Below are 24,735 nucleotides of genomic sequence, written 5' to 3'. Positions count from 1 at the left end.
GATCGAACTTACACCGATTTGGACAGTTTGAAGGCCAGCATCGTGCGTGCAGCTCGAGAAATGCCGCTTCATGCTGTGCGTGAAGCGATCGGTGTATGGCCATTTTGAATATTTTTTTCATTTGAAAGCTCTACCTTTCCCGTTTTTAATGGTGTACTTTTCGATTGATTTGGTTTATTACTTCGTGAGAAATAAAGATTTCTTTGACTGACAGATATTATACATATGAATATTTTCGTCAATATTTATAATCCCCCCTTTAACCATTTAAGGGGGTCATCCCGTGTGGAGGCCGTTTTTTTGGCTTTTTTTATAAATTTTTTGTGAAAAACTGGATAAAGATACAAATATGAATCTTTCACCATAGATTTATTAATATCTTGAGCGTGCATAGTATTTTTTCCAGCTCGATCCCATAGTTCGTTATTGAAAAACAAAGCAATCTGTATACTCATCTCCAAAAAAAAATATTTTTCTGCTGCCACGCTAGAGGGCGCTGTGATCATGTGATCAAAGAAAACAAGTAAACGGCATTTTAATGTGCAGTCTTAACTACAGTTCGCCAACTAGGATTATTAAAAAATATTAAAAGTTAAATTTTTGGTGCCGTGTTAAACTCTTTTTTTGTGAATTTTGGTGTTGTTTTACGGCTTCTTTAATAAATAAAAAAAATACTGAATGGATCGCAATTATCCTAGTTTGCAGACCGTAGAAATATGTTCCGAATAAGTTGTGAAAATTTCAAAGAATTTCGTTGGATAAATTTTGGATTATGGTGGCAGCCGATTTTCAACATGCAGTTTCGAGAAAAGCGCATTAAAAAAGTAGAATGCGATTTTAGCCATAAAACCTTAACTGACCATTAATCTGCTATATGTAGTCCATAAACCTTAGGTTTCTTCAAGAAACACATGTTTTAGCGAAGCCATTTGAACGTCATTCGGACCGATAAATACGCCCTTTATTACAGCGATCGACATAAACCTGGCATGTGACTATAATTTCCGAACGACTCGGAATATCAAAAAATCACTTTACCTATATATTCTACACTATTCCTAGATGCAATTGATGCCAAGCAAAAAAATTTGATTCCGCGGATTCGACACACGGGATGACCCCCTTAAGCTTTATTCATTTTCTGTTATTTTTAATCCACGCCTTTGCTTACGATCAAGAAAAGCGGCGAGCTTGAACCAGACGAGCAGACTTTGATAACGAACGGGACAAAGGGTAACGAAGCAGAAAAGCTGATTTTTTTTTTCTGAAATCGAAAAATCTAATATAACAGGACGAATCGAACGAATCAGACACTTCGCTGTTGCATCTTGTTGTGTAGGCTTCCGGTTAGTCCCTTTCGCAAGGCATCATGTCTGTAAAAATTCATGCCTAGGATGTAAATAAAAACACCATCTTTCGATTGATTAGTTTTATTTTCAATTTTTTCAATTTTTTCATATTTTTTTTTACATAAAAACAAAGGAACTATATATTTCAGTCTTTCTGAGTGTACTTTTTTCATGCTTTTGAATTTCATCATAATAATATTTCTTTTTCGTTAAACTATTATGAATTAATTTATTTATTTTAAATATTACGGTTTTATGTTTATTTTCTATTTTAAACTATTTTTTACTTGTATTGTTTTATGTTCAGAAAAGTAATCTGAAGAGTAAGAGACAAAAATGCAGATGACCGATACGAACAACGTGTGTGAAATATTTTAGTTGAGAGGAGTCGACAATTAGGATTACGTACGTAATTGCTTGCATAGCTGTTTGTATGTTATATATGCATATAAAGTTACATATAAATGCGATCGGGTTTTTGGGCATTTGATTCGCGTTTCAACATTCCTTCTCTTACTCTCCGAAATTTATAGCTATTGAAGACTATTGAATGTAGTTGTTATTATTACTTAATTTTTTCTGTTATGCTTAATGTTTGCTTTAACTTTTTAATTAGCGAAAAGTACAGAGTTTTCATGTTTATTTCATGGTTCTATGTCTATTTAAATAGTTGCCATTTTTTGTGGTTTTTTGTCTAAAGGTTTATTATTCTGTGTTCCGGTTCGGTCTTAAATTCATTTCAACTCTTTTTGCAATGTCTATTTCCTCGTAGGTATGTTTGTATAAATATTTTCCAGTCGGTTTGCTATTGTTTAAATGCAGTAAAATTAAATTAGGCATTTGGAGGTCTCAAATTAACGCTATTTTCTGCGCTTCTCTTGTATCAGTTTTGATTTCTCTGTTTCTATTTAGGCTATTTCTTAAAACATAGTTGCATTGTTGCCGTTGCTTTTGTTACAGTTTTTCATTTTCACACTTGATGTTGCTATTGGTAGGTCTAAGTTAGGATTTTGTGTAATTGAGTGTTTATATATGCATCGTAAATGTACTGTGTAAGTGTAGCAATAGTAGTTGTATTCTGTAGTATATTTGCAAGAATAAATAAATCCGATTTTGTTCTATCGTAAGCATACAAAATGTGTAATATAAACAATATAACAACAAAAAAGTACTATTGCAAAATTATTTTAAAATTACTTTAAATATAGAAATATTATTTAAACATTTTACCTATTGAGAATTTTCTAGAACAAAGTTTAAGCGCACAAAACCTATTTATTTTAGTTTAATTGTATAATTCCATCTATTTCTTCTTAGTTTCTGATGCTAGTTAGGCGTGGGATACATTTTGCATTCGGTGACGAACCATCCACTGTTTTCTATTTTCGCTTGATGGTTTTTTTTTATTTTCAAAAACATGGCCTGATGCCTTGTTGCTTCTTTTTATTCTGTCTTGAGTTGAAATTGAATTTTATTATTTTGGTTGAAAGGGTAGTGAGTAATTATTCGTTTATGCTTCTGATGTTTATACAAATTGCGAATATGTCCTCATTGCATTAAGGAAAAATAGTAGTAGTTTTTCCTCTGAAAGACGATATCTTTGGTTAAATCGCTGTCGCCGTTGCTGTTGTATAAATCAAGTAGTTTTTCTTACGGGTATATTCAATTAATTTCTTTTATTCTTTTTCTCCTTTCTTACTTAGCTATTGACGACTAATTTTTGGTAAAACCAGTTTAAATTAATTTGAAGTTGTGTGGCATTACTCGATATTTCTTGTTAGAGGTGATGACTACAGGAAAATAAATGGGGAGAAGTTACCGTCTTTAATAGTAAAAACAATCGGGCCACACTCAAGGAATGTGGCGTAGTTGTAAAATACTTGAAAGTCAGACACTGTATTCTGAAAATTATGTCGACAATGTTGTGAATATATAGAAAAAATGCTGAAAGCATATTTAGCTTCAAAATATAATATTATTTGCAATCCACATATTTTCAGTAACTTCACATTTATTTTCCGGAAGGCGCAAATCTTTATTTCAGAATGGCAAAGGTTTGATAATGGAAATAAAATTTGAAAACTATATTCAAAACAAATAAGATTTTAGCATAAAATTGTACTTCCAATAAGTTCAAAGAAGCTACAATTTTGAATCGAATGGTTGATGTATTTCCTGTAGTTTGCATGCTTCATCGAGAATTGATTTTTGACGGATGATGATTAAATTGCAGAAAACTCATATAATTTCTTCTATGATTTCATAAAATAAACGATAGATACAAGCTCCCAACATTTTGACTTTAGATTTAGTTTTTTCTCTCCCAAAAATAAATAGATGGATTTGAACTTCATAAATGAAGTGTCTGGCGACGTTGAAGTAAAATGTTCACTCCGTTTCATATTTATCACCCATCTAAAAATATAAAATAATTTCTGCCCAAAAATATTGTATATCTGTGAATTCTATAGCAACAGATTAAAAAGCTGCGTGAGCAATAAAGCCCTGTTATCTTTCCTTGAATTTAATCATTTTTTTTTGCGTTTCATAGATATAGTGATGTATTATGAAACAACGTAAAGGTCCCTGGGGTTGGACGTGAGTATCTGTCCTGAAAGGTTTGGAGATCACAATCAGAGTTCTGCCGTGACTGGCAAACCAGTACTGGTTTATATAGAGGGCAGGTTCAGCATTCATACCAGTGGATGCGAGGCCTATCTAATACCTCTGTCGAAATTAAGGGTTAAGGCCTCCGAGTTGTACAGCGCAAGCCCAACCTGCCTCTGATACCACGATAATCACAACCATCACGAAACTCCCACAAGGAAACCAACCGCAAACAACCGGGCCGAGAACACATCCCTCGGAAATTCCCCAAAAATTTATGCTCTCAGAGAGCCATCGTAATTCCCGATATCAGATAACCTCTAGTGAGACTTCGTGGCAAGAGCCGCTCTAGACTCGGGCTGATCGCCCTTCCTCGGGTACGTGAGGACAGCGCTCCACCATTGGAAAAGAGCAAACTAAAGATACTGAAGTGCAATATTTTCATGTGAAAATGGATTCATTTGTAACACTTATTGAGATTTTCACTAAAAATTTAAGATGTCGTACGGTGCGTCACCTCCTGATTTCGGAAAAAGAAAATTTTTAGTGAGATTCTAAGGGGAATCGGTCGTTATAGTGTTATCGTGTAAGTTAATATTTTTTTTAAAAGTCTCAAATTGTAACTTCTCAGGATGAAATTAAAGTTTTACGTTGTTCTAGTAAGTTTAGTTGGACAGTTCTGATTCAAAAAAAAAAAATGTCGAAAACAACGATTTGGAGAACATTTCATTGAAATCCCAATATTTGTAGGGCTAAAATGAACTTAGCTTCATGATTTTTAAGTCGGCATATTGGACCCCATTTATGTTTTGCTGAACAAAATATGGAGACACATTAAGGAAGAGTCCGTTACATGGTATGTGATTTTCGTTTATCGTTTATATGAATTTGTAATTTTCCACCTCCTCTTTTCTGACGAGAAAAAGTGAAATTTGGACGGTTGTATTGGGTGAATTCATACAGATGGGATGAGGAAAAAAACGCAATATTTCGTAAAGAAAATTTTTTGCTGTGGTTTCGTGATGTTAGAATTTATATCGTTTGAGATGAATAGTAGGGACTATATTGAATAACTTAGAAAAAATCTACAGCCTTTCATAGCACATACTGAAAAAAAGCCCCGTCCCAACAGGATAATGCCAAAATCCACTTCAGTTCTGCAACTGCAACTATTGGCTTAAAAGGCATTCAATTCAGGTGATGGACTAGACGGTCTGTTCACCAAGCCTAAACCTTGTAGAGAATATTTGAAGAATTCTTTTAGATGTATTTATGTTAAAAATCGCCAATATTATTCCGTGGAAACACTTAAAATGGCCATTCGTAGGGAATCATGACAACTTGATACCGAGTGGCTCAATAAATTGATCAATTCCATGAAAAAAAAATAGATTTTCGACCGAATAAAAGCCAAGAGGGTCACATTAGTTACTAAGCCTTTGATTTAACTTGCTTTTGTGGTGTTTAAGTGAAACACATTATTTATTGCGTTGAAAATTTAAAGTGCGATAGAAATATGAAACGATCAGTTTTAGGAATAATAATCAAAATTTGTACAGCCTGTGACGGCAAAGACAAAAGGAATGGGAGTTATTATTCGAAAAGATATGAAACTCCAGAACGGTGGTTATGAGGATAACTTTAAAACTTTTTTGTTTACGGATTGAGGAGTCCTAAGTCCGCATCCATTTGATGTCAGACTCGATGAAATGGAGAGCAACTTGCTTCCACTCTTTGTGGTCCACGGACTCCTCGTTTTGTGTTTAACACCCAGAATTCAAAAATTAAAAGAGGGACGGAGACGAATCTTGGATATAATTCACACCCTTGTTGGGTTTTGCGAATTATAAAAGGGCACGTATAACACCTACGAGTCGCTTCAGTCACGCTGCTCTCAGAGCAAAGGTGAGGCAGCGTCAGATGAGTTGCCTCTGCCCTGGTACGAAGCCGTAGTCGTCTTCGTCCATATTTTAATTTTTGTAAACCTTTACCGAAAAGAAAGGATGAAATTCCGGAATCTTCAAGGGTAAATTTATGTTCGCAGTGATCTCTTGAAATTCATAGGTTTGCCATTTTTGGTTGTATTATAATTATTGACAGGTTTCTAAGGGGAACTATCGCAATTGTCGTACTTTCTTAATGAAGACAGTAGAAGAGAAGGGTAGTTCAAAAAGTCCTTAGAAAATCCAAGGGATGGTGGTTATTACATCAGAAAGGGTTTGTTTTAAATAAGTGTCATTTTTCACCAGATAAATGATAAAGTATCAGAGATAGGTGATTCGTTTTTGATTATCAATTAGAAGGAAGAAACTTTTGCACAATTCGAAGGATGTAAAAAATGAGTTTGTGAGCAGTGATTAAACACTTATATTTCAAAGGCTTAACACCGAAATAGGTTAAACATGAGTTGAAAGAAGTTCATGGCATATTTGGATCTGTATGTGCAACTGTTTACGATTGGGTAAATGAATTGAAAAATTGCCATACATCCATAAGAAATGAACGTTGTTCGAGACGCCCAATGGAAGTGATTACTCCCGAAATAATGGAGATAATCCACGATATGGTTTTGAGTTATCGATGAAACGAAGTTCACGAAATAGTTGACACATCAGAGATATCGCTGGGTATAGTGTTTTCGATATTATACGAAAAATTGGTTGTGAAAAAAAATCAGCAAGTTGGGTTTCACATTTGCTCTCGTTGAAAATAAACGCAATGATGTGGTCGACTCCTTTTCTGTCCCAATCCTGATGAGTTTCTGTGTTAATATGTTACTGTCGACCATACATACACAATTGGACTTCAGAGACAAAGGAAGAGTCAAATCAGTGAGTTTTTAAAGGCAAACGGGCTCAGACGAAGGCAAGAATTGTGAATTTGGCCGGAAAGATTATAGATACAGTTTTCTTTGATGCACGCACAATCATATACACTGATTATTTACCGAACACCTTTGTGAAATCGGCGACAGAAAGATCAGGGACTCCGCAAAAGTAGCCGTTAAGGAAAAGTGGGTAAGGCTTCCAATCAATCTGATTGTTTGGATTGTTTGCTACATGTTTCAACGTAGCCGTGTAGTAATTGTTTCATTTTTGTTAAAAAAATCCATGTCCTAAACGAGTGAGCACGTCTTTTTCTCAGCCAAAAATTGTCGAAAATAGAAAGAATGAAGTTGGTTACTTTAAGAAAACTTTTTTTTTCAAAATTTCTATCAATACATCTTGTGCCATCCAAAAATTGCTACACACCGTATTAAACATTTAATATAAAAATTAACAATACATTCATTTATTCCCAGAAAATATCTTTAACCCTTGAAAACCCCCCAAACTCACTTTGACTTTTTAATCATTTGATTTTTTTTTTCCATAAAACGTGAAAGAGAATGGTAGCGGAATGAAACTCGATTCCTTTAGCATGGAATAGAATAATCGTAAAATTAAGTGGTTCAGTGAACAAATTTCAAGGCCGATGTCAGCGCCCCTCTTGTTACGCTGATCGCGAAGTGGTCGATTTGATTGCTCCTACGGCGTCGGTCAGTTAAAACGCAACTGACCTTGGGGCAGACTCTGTGCTCGAACAATGTGCCACCAATGACGAGGCGGCGGAAATTGCAGAAATCCACGAACACCCCACCATTACCGTTACGGCCGCCAAAACCGTGCCATCACATGCCCGAGTAAGGTGTTGTTAGATCCCACTTTGACATTCAGATCACCCATCACGATCACAATGTGACCTTTAAGAATGGACCACGTTTAATTGCTCGTAGAAAGCATCCTTCTCCTCTACCTCGGAAATTTCCGTCCGCGCGTAGCATTATACAATTGTGATGCTCATTAACCTGGACCGAAATCTTGCAGTTCTGAGATCTTTATATTTAGCTTAAATTTTCATTTTTTCAGATTTTAAATGAAGGAATGAATATATTTGCAACGTGATATTCCATGATCGTTTCTGGTTCAAAGGGGTTCAAAGGAGAGGATCACATTCAAAAGAAAAGAGAATTCTGAAACATTTTCAATTGGAATAATCTGAAGTAACCAAAAACTATCCAATAAAGGAAATTAAATTCCCACAAAAATTGAACTTTTATGGTAAAAATAAAGCAATGCAAACATCCCGAATACTACTCAACCGTTTTCGATCCAGATAATATTCTGATTAGTTTGCAATAAAAAACACACACATATTATACAGTACATCATTGTATACATATAAATTGATCGATAAAGAGCGAATGAATCGAACTTGTTTGTTAATTGTTAGTTATTATATTTTATATTGACACATTTTCGATTTACGTAAGAAGCACTTTGTTTGACTAAAGAACATGAACATACAATACACGAAATGTTCACAATTCTTCTGAAATCCAATCGAATATTTCTTTTGTAAAAGATGGAGTTCATACTGAAATATTCGATACTGGATCTTCTTCATTTGAAAATATTCGTAAATATATTCATGAAGAACTTATTTTAGTATGCCCTGTGCATAGTTAGGCTCTTATAAAGATGTGTAAAATGTAAAACTGTTTGTCAATTTATCTCAAAAGTTGTATACTCGATGTTATTCTCAAGTTTAAATATCATATGTACGTATGCATACTTCATAAAATTTAAACCTAACTAGTTTTTTTTGTTCATTTTTTTAGGCTTCAGACTTGTTGGTTTCTCACTAACTTTGTTGGTGTATGTTCGCGACTTACAAGCCCTTATTGAAAAGATTTGATTTACCATAAAATCTTTAGTGTCAAAAATTGTGTTGTCAATTGAATGAACATTCTTACGACGAAATACGAGCTAGAAACCGATGAAGAATAGAAAATGCTCAATTTGATTCCGAAGGAATAGGCTTTGAGCATTTTTTCGCCACACAAATTGGGGTACAACTACTACATTCTACGGTGACACACATATAACTGATTTGATAAAGATCATCAGCTTGAATTTAACTTTTCAAGATGGTTCACTACAATGTGTGTAATGTGCCGATCCACCGATTCATTTTAAATGTACAAACGGATTTGCTCTATTCTATTGCAGTAGTCGCTTCACATATATATAACGTACAAGATAGTAAACATATATACGCGTTATATCGTTTTTAGCATACAACAGCAGCGTCTTAAAAATCGTCATTTCTTAATTATATTCATCTGCAAAAATTTCGAAATTTTGTACAAGTTTCCAGAAGTTTTTCTGTTCGTTTTCGATAATTTTTCACTTCCCCTTTTTCTTATACATTACAAATTATAAATCAATGTATTTCATTATAATCAACAATTTTGAAGGTTCCAAAAGTTATTTCATCAAAAATTACGATTTATGAAAAAACTCATTCTGCAGTTTTATTTTTGATCCTTGGAATGGGATGAGTGAGTTGGTTGATGGCGATGTGTTCAGAATACAAGTAACCGAATATCGTACTTTGAATGGGATTGCGTTTATATTTTGTTTTGTTTTGAACATGTGTATGTAAATTGTGTTTTTGTGGATTTGGAGGAAAGCAAATTTTAATGCAAGTAACCGAATTTTGTCTGTTTGTCTTGCTAAATCCTTTGTTTTTCTTTTACATTTTTCTTTTAAAATCTTTAATCTTTACTGTTCCTTTTTCAACATCATTCAAATACATATACAAATTACTTACTAAATAGTACATTTCAACTAATTGTTATGTTACAAACAAATATAATTCCTCTAGAAAAAATGTGTAGTATTTCTGTGTGTATGTTTTTGGGTTGTGGATTTACCATGTTCTTCTTTTGCTTAGACTGCATTGCAAATACAGAATCAACAAATGTAAAAAATCGTTTGTGATTTTTTCGTTTTTGTTTTGTTTCATTCCTTTTATGTTTCCTTTGTTTTATTACAAATTATAACTAATTTTTTTCAATTAACATATATAATTTTCGACAAAAATTTTGCATTACTTCTTACGTTCTTTTTTTGTACAAAGAAAAAATTCATATGTACATACATGTATTTCTTACTTCTCATTTTATCAATTACAATTACAAAGAAACGAAAGGGGCATAAAAGAGAAAGTTTCCATTCCCGGCTTTCCAGCCGAAAACAGAAAAAAAGTAAAATAAATTTAACGTGTAAAGGTGAAGAACAAAAAGTAAAGGCGAATAAATCATTTTAGAAATTTAGTAACTTTAATATAGAAATTTTACGAATGCAGAAAATTAGAATTTTCTCTTCACATAATTAGTAGTTTGTTTTTCAATCAGAAATCCTTGCGTCCTAGTTTGATCCTAGGGCCCAAAATGTTTTATCGTTGGGGCAGTGTTTGTCACAGTTCACACTGAATAGGCGTTTGAGAATTTTCGCATCATATTATGCCTGTCAGAATTGTTCACTGCATGCATCCATATTATTTCAATATTTTTATATTTAACATTTAATTGCGCCTACATGATCCATTTATCTATGCATTAAGCTAGTAAATATACGTATAGAATATTAAAGTTAAACAATGTTTTTTACTACTAAACAAATTACTTTTCTCATTCGCAAGTGATTGGCAAAACCATTCATTCATTCGTGATGCAGACGTTTGGTAAAAAGAAAATGTTTTTGTTTCTTAGGGATCAACCAGCAATTAACAGTTGGAAAACGGAAAGAGAAATCAGACGATTGTCCAAAAATTTTCATTTTCCTCAGAAAGATGATGCAAGTATCATCAATTGGCAGACATTCTACAGACATAATTTCAAAAATAGTATGTCCTAAGTATTCAGGTATGAACTTTTTTATCTGAAGCAGTCATCATTTTCATTTTCATAAGATCTAAATAAACGCGGTGATAAAATACTCCTACCAGAAAGGGTTACCTTTGATTAGCGTACAAATTGCTTTTCCATAAGGGGATCATTTTCCATCATTTCTGAATTTAGCCACCCAGCTGGGTGAGTACAATTGCATATGCGCTTGTGTGTACATATGAGAGAATACCAAAAACAACTGAACAAAAAAAAACGTTTAAATTGGCTTCATTTGCGGGAGGATGGGGAGAAAGTTGTTCTGTTTACAGATTACTTAAGGGGAGAGGCCAGTGTAGTAGGCTACCAATAAGAATATTTTGGGAATTTTTTTCCGCGGGACAATGAGGTAAATCGAAACTCCGGGTCCTTAATTGCACATATCATAAACTATAAAGATTATTTTTTTTTGCAAAGTTATGCAAAAGAAAATGACAGATACACAGTCGAACCGGTTGTATCATATGTTTTTAATTAATGCTGAAGAAAAATTATTTTCCTCACGTCAATCCTTTGAGTATGCCATTCTTAAGATGTTAGGACAAGTTTTCATTTTTAAATTTCTACAGCGACCTAACTCCTAAAAAAGGGAAGGCAAGACTGGGGATCGGGACTATCAGTTTTTGCTACATATGATAGTAAGGGCTTATTACCGCTTCGGAGTGCTTCCTATTTCTTGGATTTCATTCCACGTGATTACCTTTACTTCTGACAAACTCTTTCATGATGTCAACTCTACAAAAAATCATGTCAAATGAGACAACGAAAGGTGAAATGTTCACTTTTTCCAATCCAAAAAATTGCGTGACACAGAAAATATTTAGAAATTGGAATATCGATAAAATTAAACCAGCGCCTTTCAAGAATCGAGAAAATAAATTGAAGGTGAATTTACCAAAATTGGGTTCAACCTTTGTTAAATCGACAACTTTCCTTCCAGTCAACGCTCCGCTTTGCCGCGAATATATCAGGAAGGCATAGTAATAATAGTGGGCAGTGCATGAACGTTTTGTGATTTGAAATGTTAGAAAATATGACTAGATATCCAAAATTTTTACAATTGCTATTACAATAACATGAGGATACAGGTACTAAAATGTGATGTTTTGGGAAATAAAATTAATTGAAAATCAGAGTCGAAGTCAATCGATAACAGAATCAGCAAAAGCAGTTTATATTGAAAAACATTTCACATTATAAGGAATAATTTGATGATGTGCAAGCAAAATAAAATTATTAGGAAAAGGAAAATCATGATAAAAAATCTAAACCACATAAACATCATACTGTCAATACGGAAATATGTAAATGTGTAATAGGAAAAGAAAGACAAATCGTCTGGTCATGAAAAATCACCAGAATATTCATCTTAGTTTCACATCAATTGAAATGAACCATAAAATCTATGTTAACTAGATTTAGAGTCTCAGAAGGAACACGAAGGAGAATAGAGATAGGGGCTCCAATAAAATCAAATGTATCAGATAATGAAATTTTTTAAGCTCACAGCTCCTAGGTGAGGCACTACGTTCAGTCAGTTGCCAGTTGGAAGATTGAATTCAGTTGATAATTTCACGAATTAGGCAAATGTAGGCATTTCCGACAGCTTTTCTAATGTCCTAGAGGTTTATTAGTATTCTTGACTCCGTGAATCTGTGATTTTTTAGACCGTCACTCGGGAACTGAAAGAGGTTTGTGGGTGTACCAACTAGTGTGTCTCTTTTGAAATCTTTGTATACTATATAATTAATTCAAACATTGCTGGGCGCTCGAGTTCAACTAAGATGAACTACCTCAAGATGAGAATCGTTAATGGTGAAATAAATTTCCTCTGCTGAATAATGGGTGTATAATTGAAATGCGATGCTTCGCACGTCCACAAATTTTTAAAGGTCTCTGCCACGAAATCGAGCCTTTATGCAGGATAGAATGTCATTGCTAACTGCGGCGTATGATGACGTCTAGAGAATTTTCTATTGTATACCTCTGTATCTCATGCATTACATATACGACCAGAGTAAATGCGCGAATTTTTTTACACGCAAGTGATTGAAGTAAGTCGAAGATGTGCAATGTTTTTCTTCTATCATACAGATACAAGCAATGCACCGTGAGATGAATCTCAAATATGTAGCTTTCTTGGTTTCCGCCTTTTGCTGCTTGAATCACAAATTTAATGGTAGCTAATCAGCAGTTAGGATCGAAGCTTCAATTGAAGAGATTAAATATTCCTTTGACAAAGAGAACACAACAGCACAGCAAGATGCACAATAAATATATTGACGTTCTACGGGGTATATTTTATAAATATTGCACAGAATGGTACCATTGCGGGATAGATAATACAGCAACAATGTGCAACAGGTCAGTTGTAATTCAAGACTTGGGAAAGAAACGTGTTATTTTGTTTCAATTATAGTGCACTCCAATCGTAGACTAATTGACCTCGAACTATGTTGAGTACTATGGCTGTTGGAGAGCAAAGTGCATATATTAAGATTGAAATGTTATGTGGAAAAAACCGGCAGAAATTCAAACTATTTTAAGTGATGTTTGTAGTGAATCACTAGTAGTAGATCGTAGTAAAGTTTCTCGATGGTATAATCGTTTTCGAGAACCGAGGACATCAACAAATAACCGAAGTGCGAAACTTGTGACTGATGCTCTCGCATAAGATGGAATTTCGCTGAGGTAAATTTACCGAATTCAGACAAATGATTTAAAGAAGAGAAAAATTGCAATTTTGCTGAAACACGAAAATTCGATATTGACCCTCAAACTTTCTTGAGTCGAATTGTTACGATCGTTACAAATTGGACCAGAGACTTTGAGCTTGAGTTGAGATCGCAGTTCAACGGGTGGAGAAGTGCACAATCAAAGGTCAAATAAATAATGATCGATACGATAACCAAGGAATCATCATGGAAGTTAGGGTTCCATGTGGAAATAGTGTCTCACGAGTTTATTATTGTGGATCCTGTGAAATCTACGTAGAAAAATGCACAAGAACCGGCTTCAATGCTCAACACTGGACTACTCATTCTCCATAACAACCGTTGTAACCAAAAAGCTACACGAATATGGCTGGAAGGAATTGCTTCAGTCTCTCTACGGTTACCCAAACCATCCGACAGATGAACAACGTTGGAATGCAGTAATTATTAAAAATAAACATTATTTATGACATAACCCTTGTATCTATTTTTGTCTTCTATCATTCATAGATGACGATAAGAACCATAGATGACACTATTATTCGGACAATCGTAAGATTAAGCCCAACAAAGAGGTTCAGGAAAGCTATATTCGGAGTTTTCAAAATCTATCAAAATTGAACCTGATATATTTATATAATCGAATAAAATAGACGGGCAGAATCCATGCAACTGGTATATATTAAGAAGAGTTTCTACACGGTCACTTCAAATTAATTGGCAAGAAAGAAGTGATTCGTGATGAATAGAAAAATTTGAAAACACTTATCAAGAATACCAAAGGAGTTGAACAAGTCAAAATTGTTGACGAAAATTAAATCTCCTATACTCGATATGAAAAGCCAAAATTTTCAAGCGAACTAACTTAATTTCAAGTCTAACAAAACCTGAACCACATACGCAGTTTGCATGTTTGCTTAGAATTACTTAATGACTTGTTGAGTGGTAATCATGTAACAAAAGTTAGAGCTTCAAAGAGGATTAACTTTATCTTGTTGCTCAAGCATACTTTCATGCAAAAAAAGAGTATATGAAGCCAACTCTGGCCCACATTTCGGCGGTAACGAACTCATGATGGTTGCAAATTTCAATAATTCATGGAGCATTTCCAGATATTTGATGGGCCTTCAATTTTCAGTCTCAAATATTTAGCTTTCGTACCGATATATTTAGAGGACAGGTAGGTACATTTTTCGTGAAACATATGAACAAATGGGATTTTTGGTTCGTTAACTGGCAGTTAGTTAGCTTCGAACGCCTTTAGTTGCTTTACTAGAGTGGAAGATTGAAGAGAAGACAGGTGATCATAATCTCAGAGATAGTAAAGTGAATCGTGAAGACATTATTTAAAGTTAGGCATGAAATGAACCCATGTGGTACTCTCGAGGCTATCAGACAGGAAATTTATCTACCACGATAAAGGTGTTGAACGAAGAATTTTCAAAAATAACTTTTAATAAATATACCGATCCTACAAAAGTGGGAACAATTACGTCTATTGATACAAAAAAGACAGTATGTATCTATAAAATTAATTTTTCCGGCTATTAAATGAACATCCCACATTAGTTAAGCAATGCAAGTTCAATCTTATGCTTACTACAGACAGAAGAGCATAAGCAACCAAGCAAAATTTTGGCTGAATATTCAGTAGGAATGAAAACGAGCCTAGGCATCATCGTTTTTCCATAATCCATCACTTTCGCGTCAATTCTTGGCAAGTTATAAAAGGATTATTACACTAAATTACACAATAGTGTATTGTTCAGGCAAGACTGCGACCAGTCCTATACTTTTGGGACTAAGGTGAGAAAATATTCACCAAGTCTTAGGAAAAGGAAGCAAGGGAAGGGAAAAATCGGTAACTGCCTGACTACTAACTGAAGACATAAAAAGGCAACCACATTTGAAAGGCACAGAGAAAGGCGACAATGAAATTGGATTATTTCAACTTCCAACATTTTCTAGATTCGATGCCAGCGATTAGGATTTGTCTTCAAATTTATGAAAATCGTTCCACAGAAATGTGCTGAAATACTTTTCAAAAATACTTGAATAAGTGGTTTAATTATTTCAAAGCATTTGATAAGCAGCTTAGTCGTATATTTTTAAGTTTAAAACAAATTTCTGCTGTACTGTCGTTAAAATCTCTTTTACTACAAACGTTTCTGCCGAAATTGGATCATTTCTTTAATGAAATTGAGATAGTTGAAATAAATTAATAATTATTTTAAGCATTTAAGCCAAATGTACATACGCGTTGCTGAAGCTCTAGCTACTTGGTTGGTATGATGTCGACATTTGGATTTGGGTTGCTTATCAGCGCGAAAACGTCTTCAAAATCTGTCATACTCTATTCCATTTAAGGGAATGAAAATCCAAGTGGAAACGAATAGTCTGTTCTTTTTTTTCGGTATTTCTCTCGTTGGACAGCGGGATGATTTGACGCACCTTTGATTTTATTACTACTGTCGTTTAACCAGTGCAAAACTAGTCGCTTTGATGTACCTATTGCGCCTATACTTTCACATGTTCACTACCAAATTCAGTTTGAGCGTAATCAGCGCGACTTAGTAGAACGTATGTAAGGCCACATTTACAATGTGCCTAATGAAATGCAAGAAACTTAGCATAAGTTGGTGTCATGAAATTTTTTACGTATACAATTTACGATCGTCGTCACAGAGTATCATGTGCATGTGGAAGACAGGTAGTATGCACATACATATTGCTACCTTGTGAATGTTTATTGAAATCACGTCTCTTCAACGTGAAACGTCACTAAAGACGGTTAACCACCTGGACCGCCGAAAATACTAGGAATTCAAGTTGGCTATATTTCTAATCAAGCAGGATTCTTGGAATTTGGTTAAAATCTATCTGAAGTCGATATTTCCTCTCGATAAAAACTATCAAAAACTTGACCTAAAAATCCGAATTGCATCCTTTGGCTTTTATTAAGTTTATTTTTTCGGCAAATATAATCCATATTTCCATGATTGAGTTCTAGTACTGAAGGAAAATAGCAAATAATTGGCCAGATATACTATAAATATTTGCAAGAAAAATAAACTTGATAGAATTGGAAGAAAACAATTGGGACTTTCAATCTAATTTATATAATTTTACTCAAACGCTCACTATAAATATCTGGAAATCAGCCTTTTGACGGGTTTTTTATAGTCATTTTGACTATTTTAATTTAAACTTCGCCAAAGATGCGAAACATGTAAAGCATTGGCCAAATATGTTATTCATAGGTGAGCATCTCTATCAATGAACGCCAGTCTCTGTAACGAAACCGAAAAAAACGAAATTCTACGTGGAATTAGATATTGCTGAATTTCTGTGTTCAAAAGGGCTCATCTTGAATAGATAGAAATAGATATCGCTCATTTTACTGAGGTAGTGCCAACTGGGCGGTAACTTTCAAGGTTCATCTAAAGCAAAGCTTATGGTTTAGTATAGTCCAAGTATACAATCATTTGATGTTAAGAATTAGAGTGATAACTTAGATATTCAATAGTAATATTTAATGGCTTCTAGATAGTACTGGAACTGAAGATTGAACGCAGATAATGTGGGATTAGATTATTGTTTATCAAGAGGAACAGATCGTAAAGATAAAATCCGAGTCCGGGATAAACATTTTGTGATTGATATTCCTTCTTTGATATTCTAGGGCCGGGGTGAACACTTTGAGGATATTCCAAGGTCAGCATGAAAATTATGCAAGAAAATTATAACTAGACTAGTTGACGAAAAGCCATTAATAGAGATGAAAGAGAAAAGACGACATATTTAGAGAAAATTTTTCCGTAGTCAGTGCGGCTTGTACTATGAATGGCGCGCTTGGAAATTCCATCTTAAAAAAAGGTGTTAGAAATGAATCTAGAATATTAGTAGGTAACAAAGAATTTTCAGTTTTATGAACTCGAGGCGTGTTGTATTTATATGATTATATAAGCATTATACAAGTTACCAACTGTAGAATTACTACATGCCATCATACAGCAATGTAGGATCTGACAAGCTGACTGAACTAGGCACTATTTTGGTCACAAAAAGAGGATCAAATGCTATGGAAACTAATCAACTGTACTCAAATTTACACTAATTTACATAACTTTCTTTTAACAACAAGTCGGGAAACCGGAAGCTGGGCCACCTTTTCACCAAATTTGGTGTCAATCGTTATGACCGTCTCCGAGAAAAATGCGTGTGACGGACAGATAGACAGACAGACAGACATACAGTAAACCGATTTTAATAAGGTTTTGTTTTACACAAAAAATGATCACAAGCAACACCAGCAACCCCTTCACTGCTGCCTTACCAAGGATTACTGTGAGCAGCATGACTACAATCAATTTTTATTGTAATTAAATTAAAATTTTCCAATCAGTAGCAGACAACTATGGTGAACTCCTTATTAAAAAAAATGGTTCGGATTGATTTACCTCTGGAAAATGTTTGTTTTATCTGTGAGTTTTTATGAGGTATATTAGAGAAATATCGGTTCAGAAGATTCTGCCCTATTTATTGGAGCAAACATTTTTTTAAGAAAAAAAGCTATGAAACGGCAAACGGCCAAAGATAACAAACAGTTTATCATTTTCACGATACAAAGTCTATGGTGATCATTTAGATATCAAGATTGGAGCTTTGGTCGGGGCATTTTATGCTATTTCATTTTTGTTACTAGAGTACTACAAAAATGGGAATTTCCTGCCAACTGCCAAATTCCAGTTTATGGGTTATAGCAGGAATTCAGATAGACCCGATGGCCAGGAATAGCCCCGAAGACTTTAAATCATTTTTGTGTAAGCGATCTCTGAGGGTAAATCTGGCATTAGAGAGTATAAATTATGAAAGTAATTCTGCTGCCTACTATTTAAATAAATGGGAAAATCAGAGAGGGTATGTTTGCATCGCATCGTTGAATGTTTAATAAATGATTTATCACCCTAAGAACCTATCTCCTGAACACTTCTCTTAAACAATAAAGCATTGCAATGAATCTACTAATAGAAATGCACTTACTACTATCGAAACGTACTACTTTTCCGTTTAACACTTGAGTGTATTCAATTAGTACATTATCAAATATGTCGATTAAAATTATCATTTAGAGAATACAACAACAGAATAATTAGACTAAGAATTCTTTACAGTGATAAAATAAAAGTGCGAAATTTCCTAAGCAAAAACATTTTCAAAATAGTTACTATTAAATATATGAAATTTAAATGAATGCATGCAGGACATCCCACGTTTCTGTGACTATCACTGGGGAGATTGGCGTAGCAGCATTCCAACAAGAGCTAGGAAGTACTGCTGAATAATAAACGTCACATCGTTGGCTTTCAAAGTACAAATAAATCATAAACAAGCGATTTGTAACTAGCAAGGCTTTACTGGGAGATGTCTCCGTAATAGGATGAGAAACTATGCCCATCCTCGCTTCTAACATTCAATCGAGAAACTTTACTAAAGGATATAAAATTCGCTATTTAATGCACTGAAATGTGATGTTTTGTTTTCATCAACTTCTTTATGAGTTATTCAAATCGAACGACAGTAGCTCTTCTCTTAACAATTATCAACTCATGCTAGAAGTAAGCAATTCTCTTGCTACACTTTGCTGCTTATTTATTCTTTTTCGAGAGAAAATTTAAAAAAAAAATGACACATTTTAGAATTAGATTAAAACTGTTTCCGCTTTACATCAAAGAAGAAAAGAAGAAAAAATCGATAAAATTATTTTTAAATTATCATATTTTGACTCACTTACTAATCTACAAATTTTTTTTGTCAACATTTTTTTTTGTAAACACATTTTTAAGTTTTTTTTTTCAAAAGTTTCAACATGCATTTTTCAATTTTCGTTTGAAGTTTTTCTTTCACTAATTTGTTTGTAAAAAATTGGTTTCATTTTCATGCGAATCATGTCTATTCTAACGCTTACATTTGTTTAGTATTTGTAGTGTTTCTTTTTATACAATAGCCAAACTTTTATGATCATTATTTAATTAAAAAACATGTTTCAATAGCTTAAAATTTATTTACACATGCAATCGAAATAAATCTTCGTGTTTCAATTGTTGTTATGTTAATAGAATGAAAAATAAGAATAAAATAAAATTGAGTTGTGTGTGGATGAAGGAGGGATTAAAAATGTAATGTAAAGTGTTTGTATAATATTTAGTTTATCGTAAATGTATGTAGTAGTTGGTGTGTTTGTTGGTTTTGTGTGTATTTGTTTGTTTTGTGTTCTGTTATTTTAAACGTACATCTAATATATTTACAGGTCGTGTCGAAATGGTAATCATTTTTTTGTTTTTCTTCGTCCTTTTGCTTTGTTTTGTTCATTTTCAAACAATGGATGTGTAATTTCCTCTTCATTTATTAAATATTTATCATACGATTAATTTACACTATTTTTCACTAGTACTATTATTATTTCTATGAAAGAAATGAAAAACTTGTATAGGCTTCGTAGAATCGATTTGATTAAACAAAAATTAATCAAATGAGTGTTGTATTTGCGGGCGGGATAAAAATGTATAACAGAGGGGTGTAATGTACGGAGGGTTCGATGAAAATAATCAACAACATGCGAACAGTGTGTTATGATTGAGGGGGTTGTTGTTTTCAATTATGTTTATATTTTTTTTATTTTTAGTTCTGTTTGTCCTATGATGAGGTTGATGGTGGAGATTGGCTTTCACATGTTTTTCCTTCGCCTCCCATGCGAATTCCATGCATTGACGACTGAGGTTGTTGTAGACCGGTATATCTGCCAGTAGCATTGTCATTTGTTTCTGGGGTCAAGTCGTGATCGGTGCCAGGTTTAACATAGGGTCTTGAAGGTATCTGGGACTGGAATTCACGGAAGCCTTTACCACTACTTACACGATGCGGCTGAGATGCAGTTCCTGATGATAACAATGGAGTAGTTGGATTGTTCGTTGGTACAAATCCGTTCGAGTAAAGCCACTGTTGGCCAGACGGATTCTCCGGGTCCAGTTTTTGGGGTTGCTTCTGATATGGTAACGTCGACGCCGTGGACGGTAGTTGTGTTGACCTATTGCTAGAACTTAAACTACTACTTTTTACCTTAGAGTCGTTATGATTGCATGGAATTCTTGAATTTGGCGATACATTTGTCAAAGATTGTGATGTAATCTCATCGAATGATACATCATTCAATAATGGATTTGTGATAGTCTCCTGACTCATTTTTTGATTACCTTTGGACGTGAAATCCTTCGCTAACGATCTAGAATTACCGCTATTTCCACTACCACCGTTATGACCAAATCCCATAAGTCCACTGAAAATGCCACTCAATCCTGAACTGACACCACTTCCACTGTTTGAACCGCCACCACTATTGCTTCCTGTTCCTAATGCTTTTGCTCCTCCCTCAGCTCCCGACGAGGTACCTGCTTCTGTTGCTGCTGCTGCTGTGCCTCCTCCTCCTCCATTACAGCTTCTATTGCTATAGTTACTATTACCATTTCCTAGAAATGCATTCCGCCACATACGACGAAAACGCGGAGGAACTAAACTATTACTAAAACTTTGTACTGTTGCGGCTGTTGTTGTAGTTGATGCTGTATCCTTATTCTTATTATTTGTTGTTACTCTTGATGGACTGTTATTTTCATTATTTTGTTTTGATGTGCCATCCGGGATATTGTTGATTGCTATTCCAGAACCAAAGCTAAAATTATAAAGAAATTCATTTGATTAACTGGGATATGAAGTAAAACGCAATTTTACTGACGGTGTGATGGTTTTAAGCGCAACAAAAAAAAATAGAAGCAGTTCCGTGTGCAAGGTTCTACCGTAAATTACCGAAATAATAAATTAACTAAGTATTCATTCTGATTGGTGTTTATTCGCAAGGAGTTCACCATTCACATCATATTTGTTCGAAAACAGAGTCATAGGCTGTTTCGAGTCACTTCCCTAGTGCCACTTATGTTTTCAATCTCATTATAAATAAAAGGAGTAAAGATCGACGGAAAATAAGAGTAACTAAGGATATTTGCAATAATGAAATAAACCAGCAATGAAATTCTCCTCCCATGGAATCTACTGAGTAAAGCCGTCATCGCCTGACATTTTTTTAAAGTTTGGGTGCTAAGCCAGCCAACAAGAGGTCCGTGAACCAAAAAAAGAGAGAGTAAGTTGCTCCCCATTTGGTCAGGTGCGGCATTACGTTGATGCGGACTTAGGACCCCACCATTTTCAAAAAAATACTGAGGGAATTTCCGTCGTTTGATTGAATCAAGTATACATAAAGTCAAGGTTAATTACGGCCTAACCATTAATGAATGTTAAGTAAGCCATTTCATTTTACTATGTGGTTACTGACATCACTCATGCGAAGTAAATAGATTCATAGGTGACAATTTTAACTAAACTGTGGAATCTACGCTTTGCGACATTTGCAACATTTCATTCGCCTTGTTCAGTGACATTCTGACAGGCGAGCGCATTTATTAGTATGCATCATTTCCTGCTTGTCGTAAGAGGTGACTAAAAGGAATAGAAATTTGTGAGCTAGCAACCGGCAAACTTTATTACTACCGAAACGTCAACAATGCTTCGAATAGGGACAGACCTGATGGCGGAAGCCTTTGACTATCGAAAACAGACTATGAATGGTTGCTGGAATGTGGGCATGCTCCTCGCTTTCTCGAACTCTGGCGGGAATTCCAACGATATAAGCTGATTCCGGTCCAAATTAAGGAGTATCACAATACAATGTTGTGCACTAACAGAGACTTTCGATATAGTGGAGATGAATCCTTTCTACGAGCAATTACACACAATTCACGTGAGATTTCCTAAAGGTGACATTATGATCGTGACGGGTGATTTGAATGCTAAGGTGGGATCTGGCACCTTGCTCGGACATGTGATGGGGAAACACGGTCTTGGCGATCGAAATGATAATAGTAGGAGCTTTGTGGATTTCTACAATTTCCACTATCTACTCATTGGTGGCACATTGAGCACAGAGTCTGCCTTAAGATCAGTTGGATTTAAACTAACCGACACCGTATGAGCAATCAAATTGACCACTCCGCGACCGGCAGTAGATTTAGAAGAGGCGTTGACATCGGTCTGGAAAGGGATCACTATCTGTCGCTTACGTTCGCTGCGACTCCCCAAGTTCAGCGTCGAACCCTTTTATGACGTAGCTATAACTCGACAATGGGAGAGCGGCGAACGATGAGCATTGGGCCGCCATAAAAAATGCTCTTTTCTCGAATGCTACACAGGTCATCGGCCACGTCCCGAAGGGGCGTCATAAGATCATAAAAATCGTTGGAGTGGTTCGATGAACGGAAGGGTTTGGAGGCTGTTTGGATCGCTGCGACTGATGGAGGGCGTGTCATGCTCGAAGTGCGTGAAATCCTGAAAAGTTCAGCGTAGTGTGCGAGGTTGTAGATGGAAATTTGCCATTGCGCTGGCCAGGGAGACGGAAGGTGCAGCAGAACGCAATGGTTTCAGAAGTGTACACCGCATCACAGAAAAGCTCGCATGCATGGTTTTTAACCGTATCACATCTGGCGAGATTCCTCCTCTTGCGGATGAAATGGTTAGTTACCGTACCATAAGGATACGAACTGTTCCTCCAAGCAGAAGAGATATCATTTCGGTCATCATTACACTCGAAAGGAATAGAACCGCTGGGTTTGACGGTCCCCTACAGAATTATTTATCGCCGTACCTGCAATTGCTGGAGATCTGCTAGTTCCACTCGTACGGAAATCCTGGCAATCCGTAACTTTTCCCAAAGAGTGGAAGAAGGGGACGACCGTTAAGATTCCAAATTAGGAAACCTGTTTTGAATGTGATATTTGGAGGAGGTATCTGCGTGTTCCCTGCCACCGCAAAGATAATAGCTAAAATAATCCTGGAACGTATTAAAAAACATATCAAAACTTGGTTGGGTTAAACTCCGGATCCCCCGCATTGACCACATCAACACCCTAGGGATCATCATAGAGCACCGCCCGGAGTTTAGATCTTTGCTACAAAGAAAGTTTTTGGTAGTGTGAATGGGGACTGTATCTGGCGTGCTCTACACAAGAGGTAAGTAGACTTGGACTGAAGATAAAAACCAACAAAACCAAGATTCCCAGTCTGACGGGTAATCGCACTCTCCCTATCTGCATCGAAAGCGTCGATCAATTTGTATATCTAGGACAATGGTTTCTGGTCACAGTGGGACCGATGTTGTCCGATGTATTCCCAGCGCTAGAGCCGGTTTCGGCACCCTGACTAAAATCGTGAAATGCAGTTATGTCAACACCAAGATAAAGTTGAGGCTGTTCTGTGTTAGTGTTCTTTCTGTATTACTGTATGGAAGTACCACATGAAAAGTGAACTCGGCTGTTACTCAAAAACTCCAAGCTTTCCTCAACACCTCTCTGCGTTGTATCATGAGAGTACGCTGGCCTCATAATTGCGGTAATTGCATTGCAGTCTATGCCATGCAGTGGGATCGACCCTCCAGGATAGCCAACGATTGGGTCGCTCCATGGACACTTGACGCAGAACAGTAGAGAAGAAGTGCAGAGACCTCAGGAAATCGTGGGAGGAACTGAAATGTATTTCAGCCACCAAAGGGTGAATGGAAACTATATATATACTACCTTGTACCCTTCGCCAAAACTATGAAAGCCATTCCCATTCAACAACTTCAATTTTAATGTAATAATTTCCTAATATTGTAAGGATCCCCATATTCCAAACAAAAATCTAGCTTTGGCCTAGCTTAGGTACAAACTAGTGGCGATTTAAACTTGGATATTGTTCGCACTTTTGTCGTGTTTTTACGATTATATAAAGGAGTGTTTTCCATTTGTTGGCACTTTCGGTCACACTGATCCCAGGGCAGAGGTGAGGCAGCGTCTGATGAGTTGTTCTTCCCTGGACGAAACCGTTAGTTGTATTTTTTTTTTATTAATTTTATATTATTTAATCTTGATGTATTTTATTTCATTTAATTATTTCTTATTCCATATTATTTTTGTTACTTTCATCGATCTTATTTTATTATTTTATCTTATTTTTGATTGACTATAACAACATGAATCACAGTTTCTTGATTTGAAGACGCCTCCTTCCCCTCCTTCTCTATAAACTTACAAAACTCATAGTTTGGAGGCCCCTTCCAATAGCCTGAAGATATAAAGGCTGGGAGGGAACCGCAATGCCCGTGTCTTACTGAACGTTTGAGGCAGGAGAAGTATCGATTGAGAATTGC

The 24,735-nt window shown here is 35.3% G+C and overlaps 1 protein-coding gene across 1 annotated transcript in view; it reads right to left on the bottom strand.

Moving 5' to 3' along the window:
* Nucleotides 1-1,421: 1,421 nt before the first annotated feature.
* Nucleotides 1,422-24,735, bottom strand: part of LOC119660051 (insulin-like receptor) — a 193,552-nt gene continuing 170,238 nt past the window's right edge. The window contains 1 exon segment of the mRNA XM_038068428.1: nucleotides 1,422-21,171. Coding sequence (XP_037924356.1) covers nucleotides 20,139-21,171 — 1,033 coding nt within the window. The 3' untranslated portion in view covers nucleotides 1,422-20,138.

The sequence above is a fragment of the Hermetia illucens genome, chromosome 6 (assembly GCF_905115235.1).
Source record: "Hermetia illucens chromosome 6, iHerIll2.2.curated.20191125, whole genome shotgun sequence".
Lineage (NCBI taxonomy): Eukaryota > Metazoa > Arthropoda > Insecta > Diptera > Stratiomyidae > Hermetia > Hermetia illucens.
This window is presented reverse-complemented; position numbering and strand designations above follow the sequence as displayed.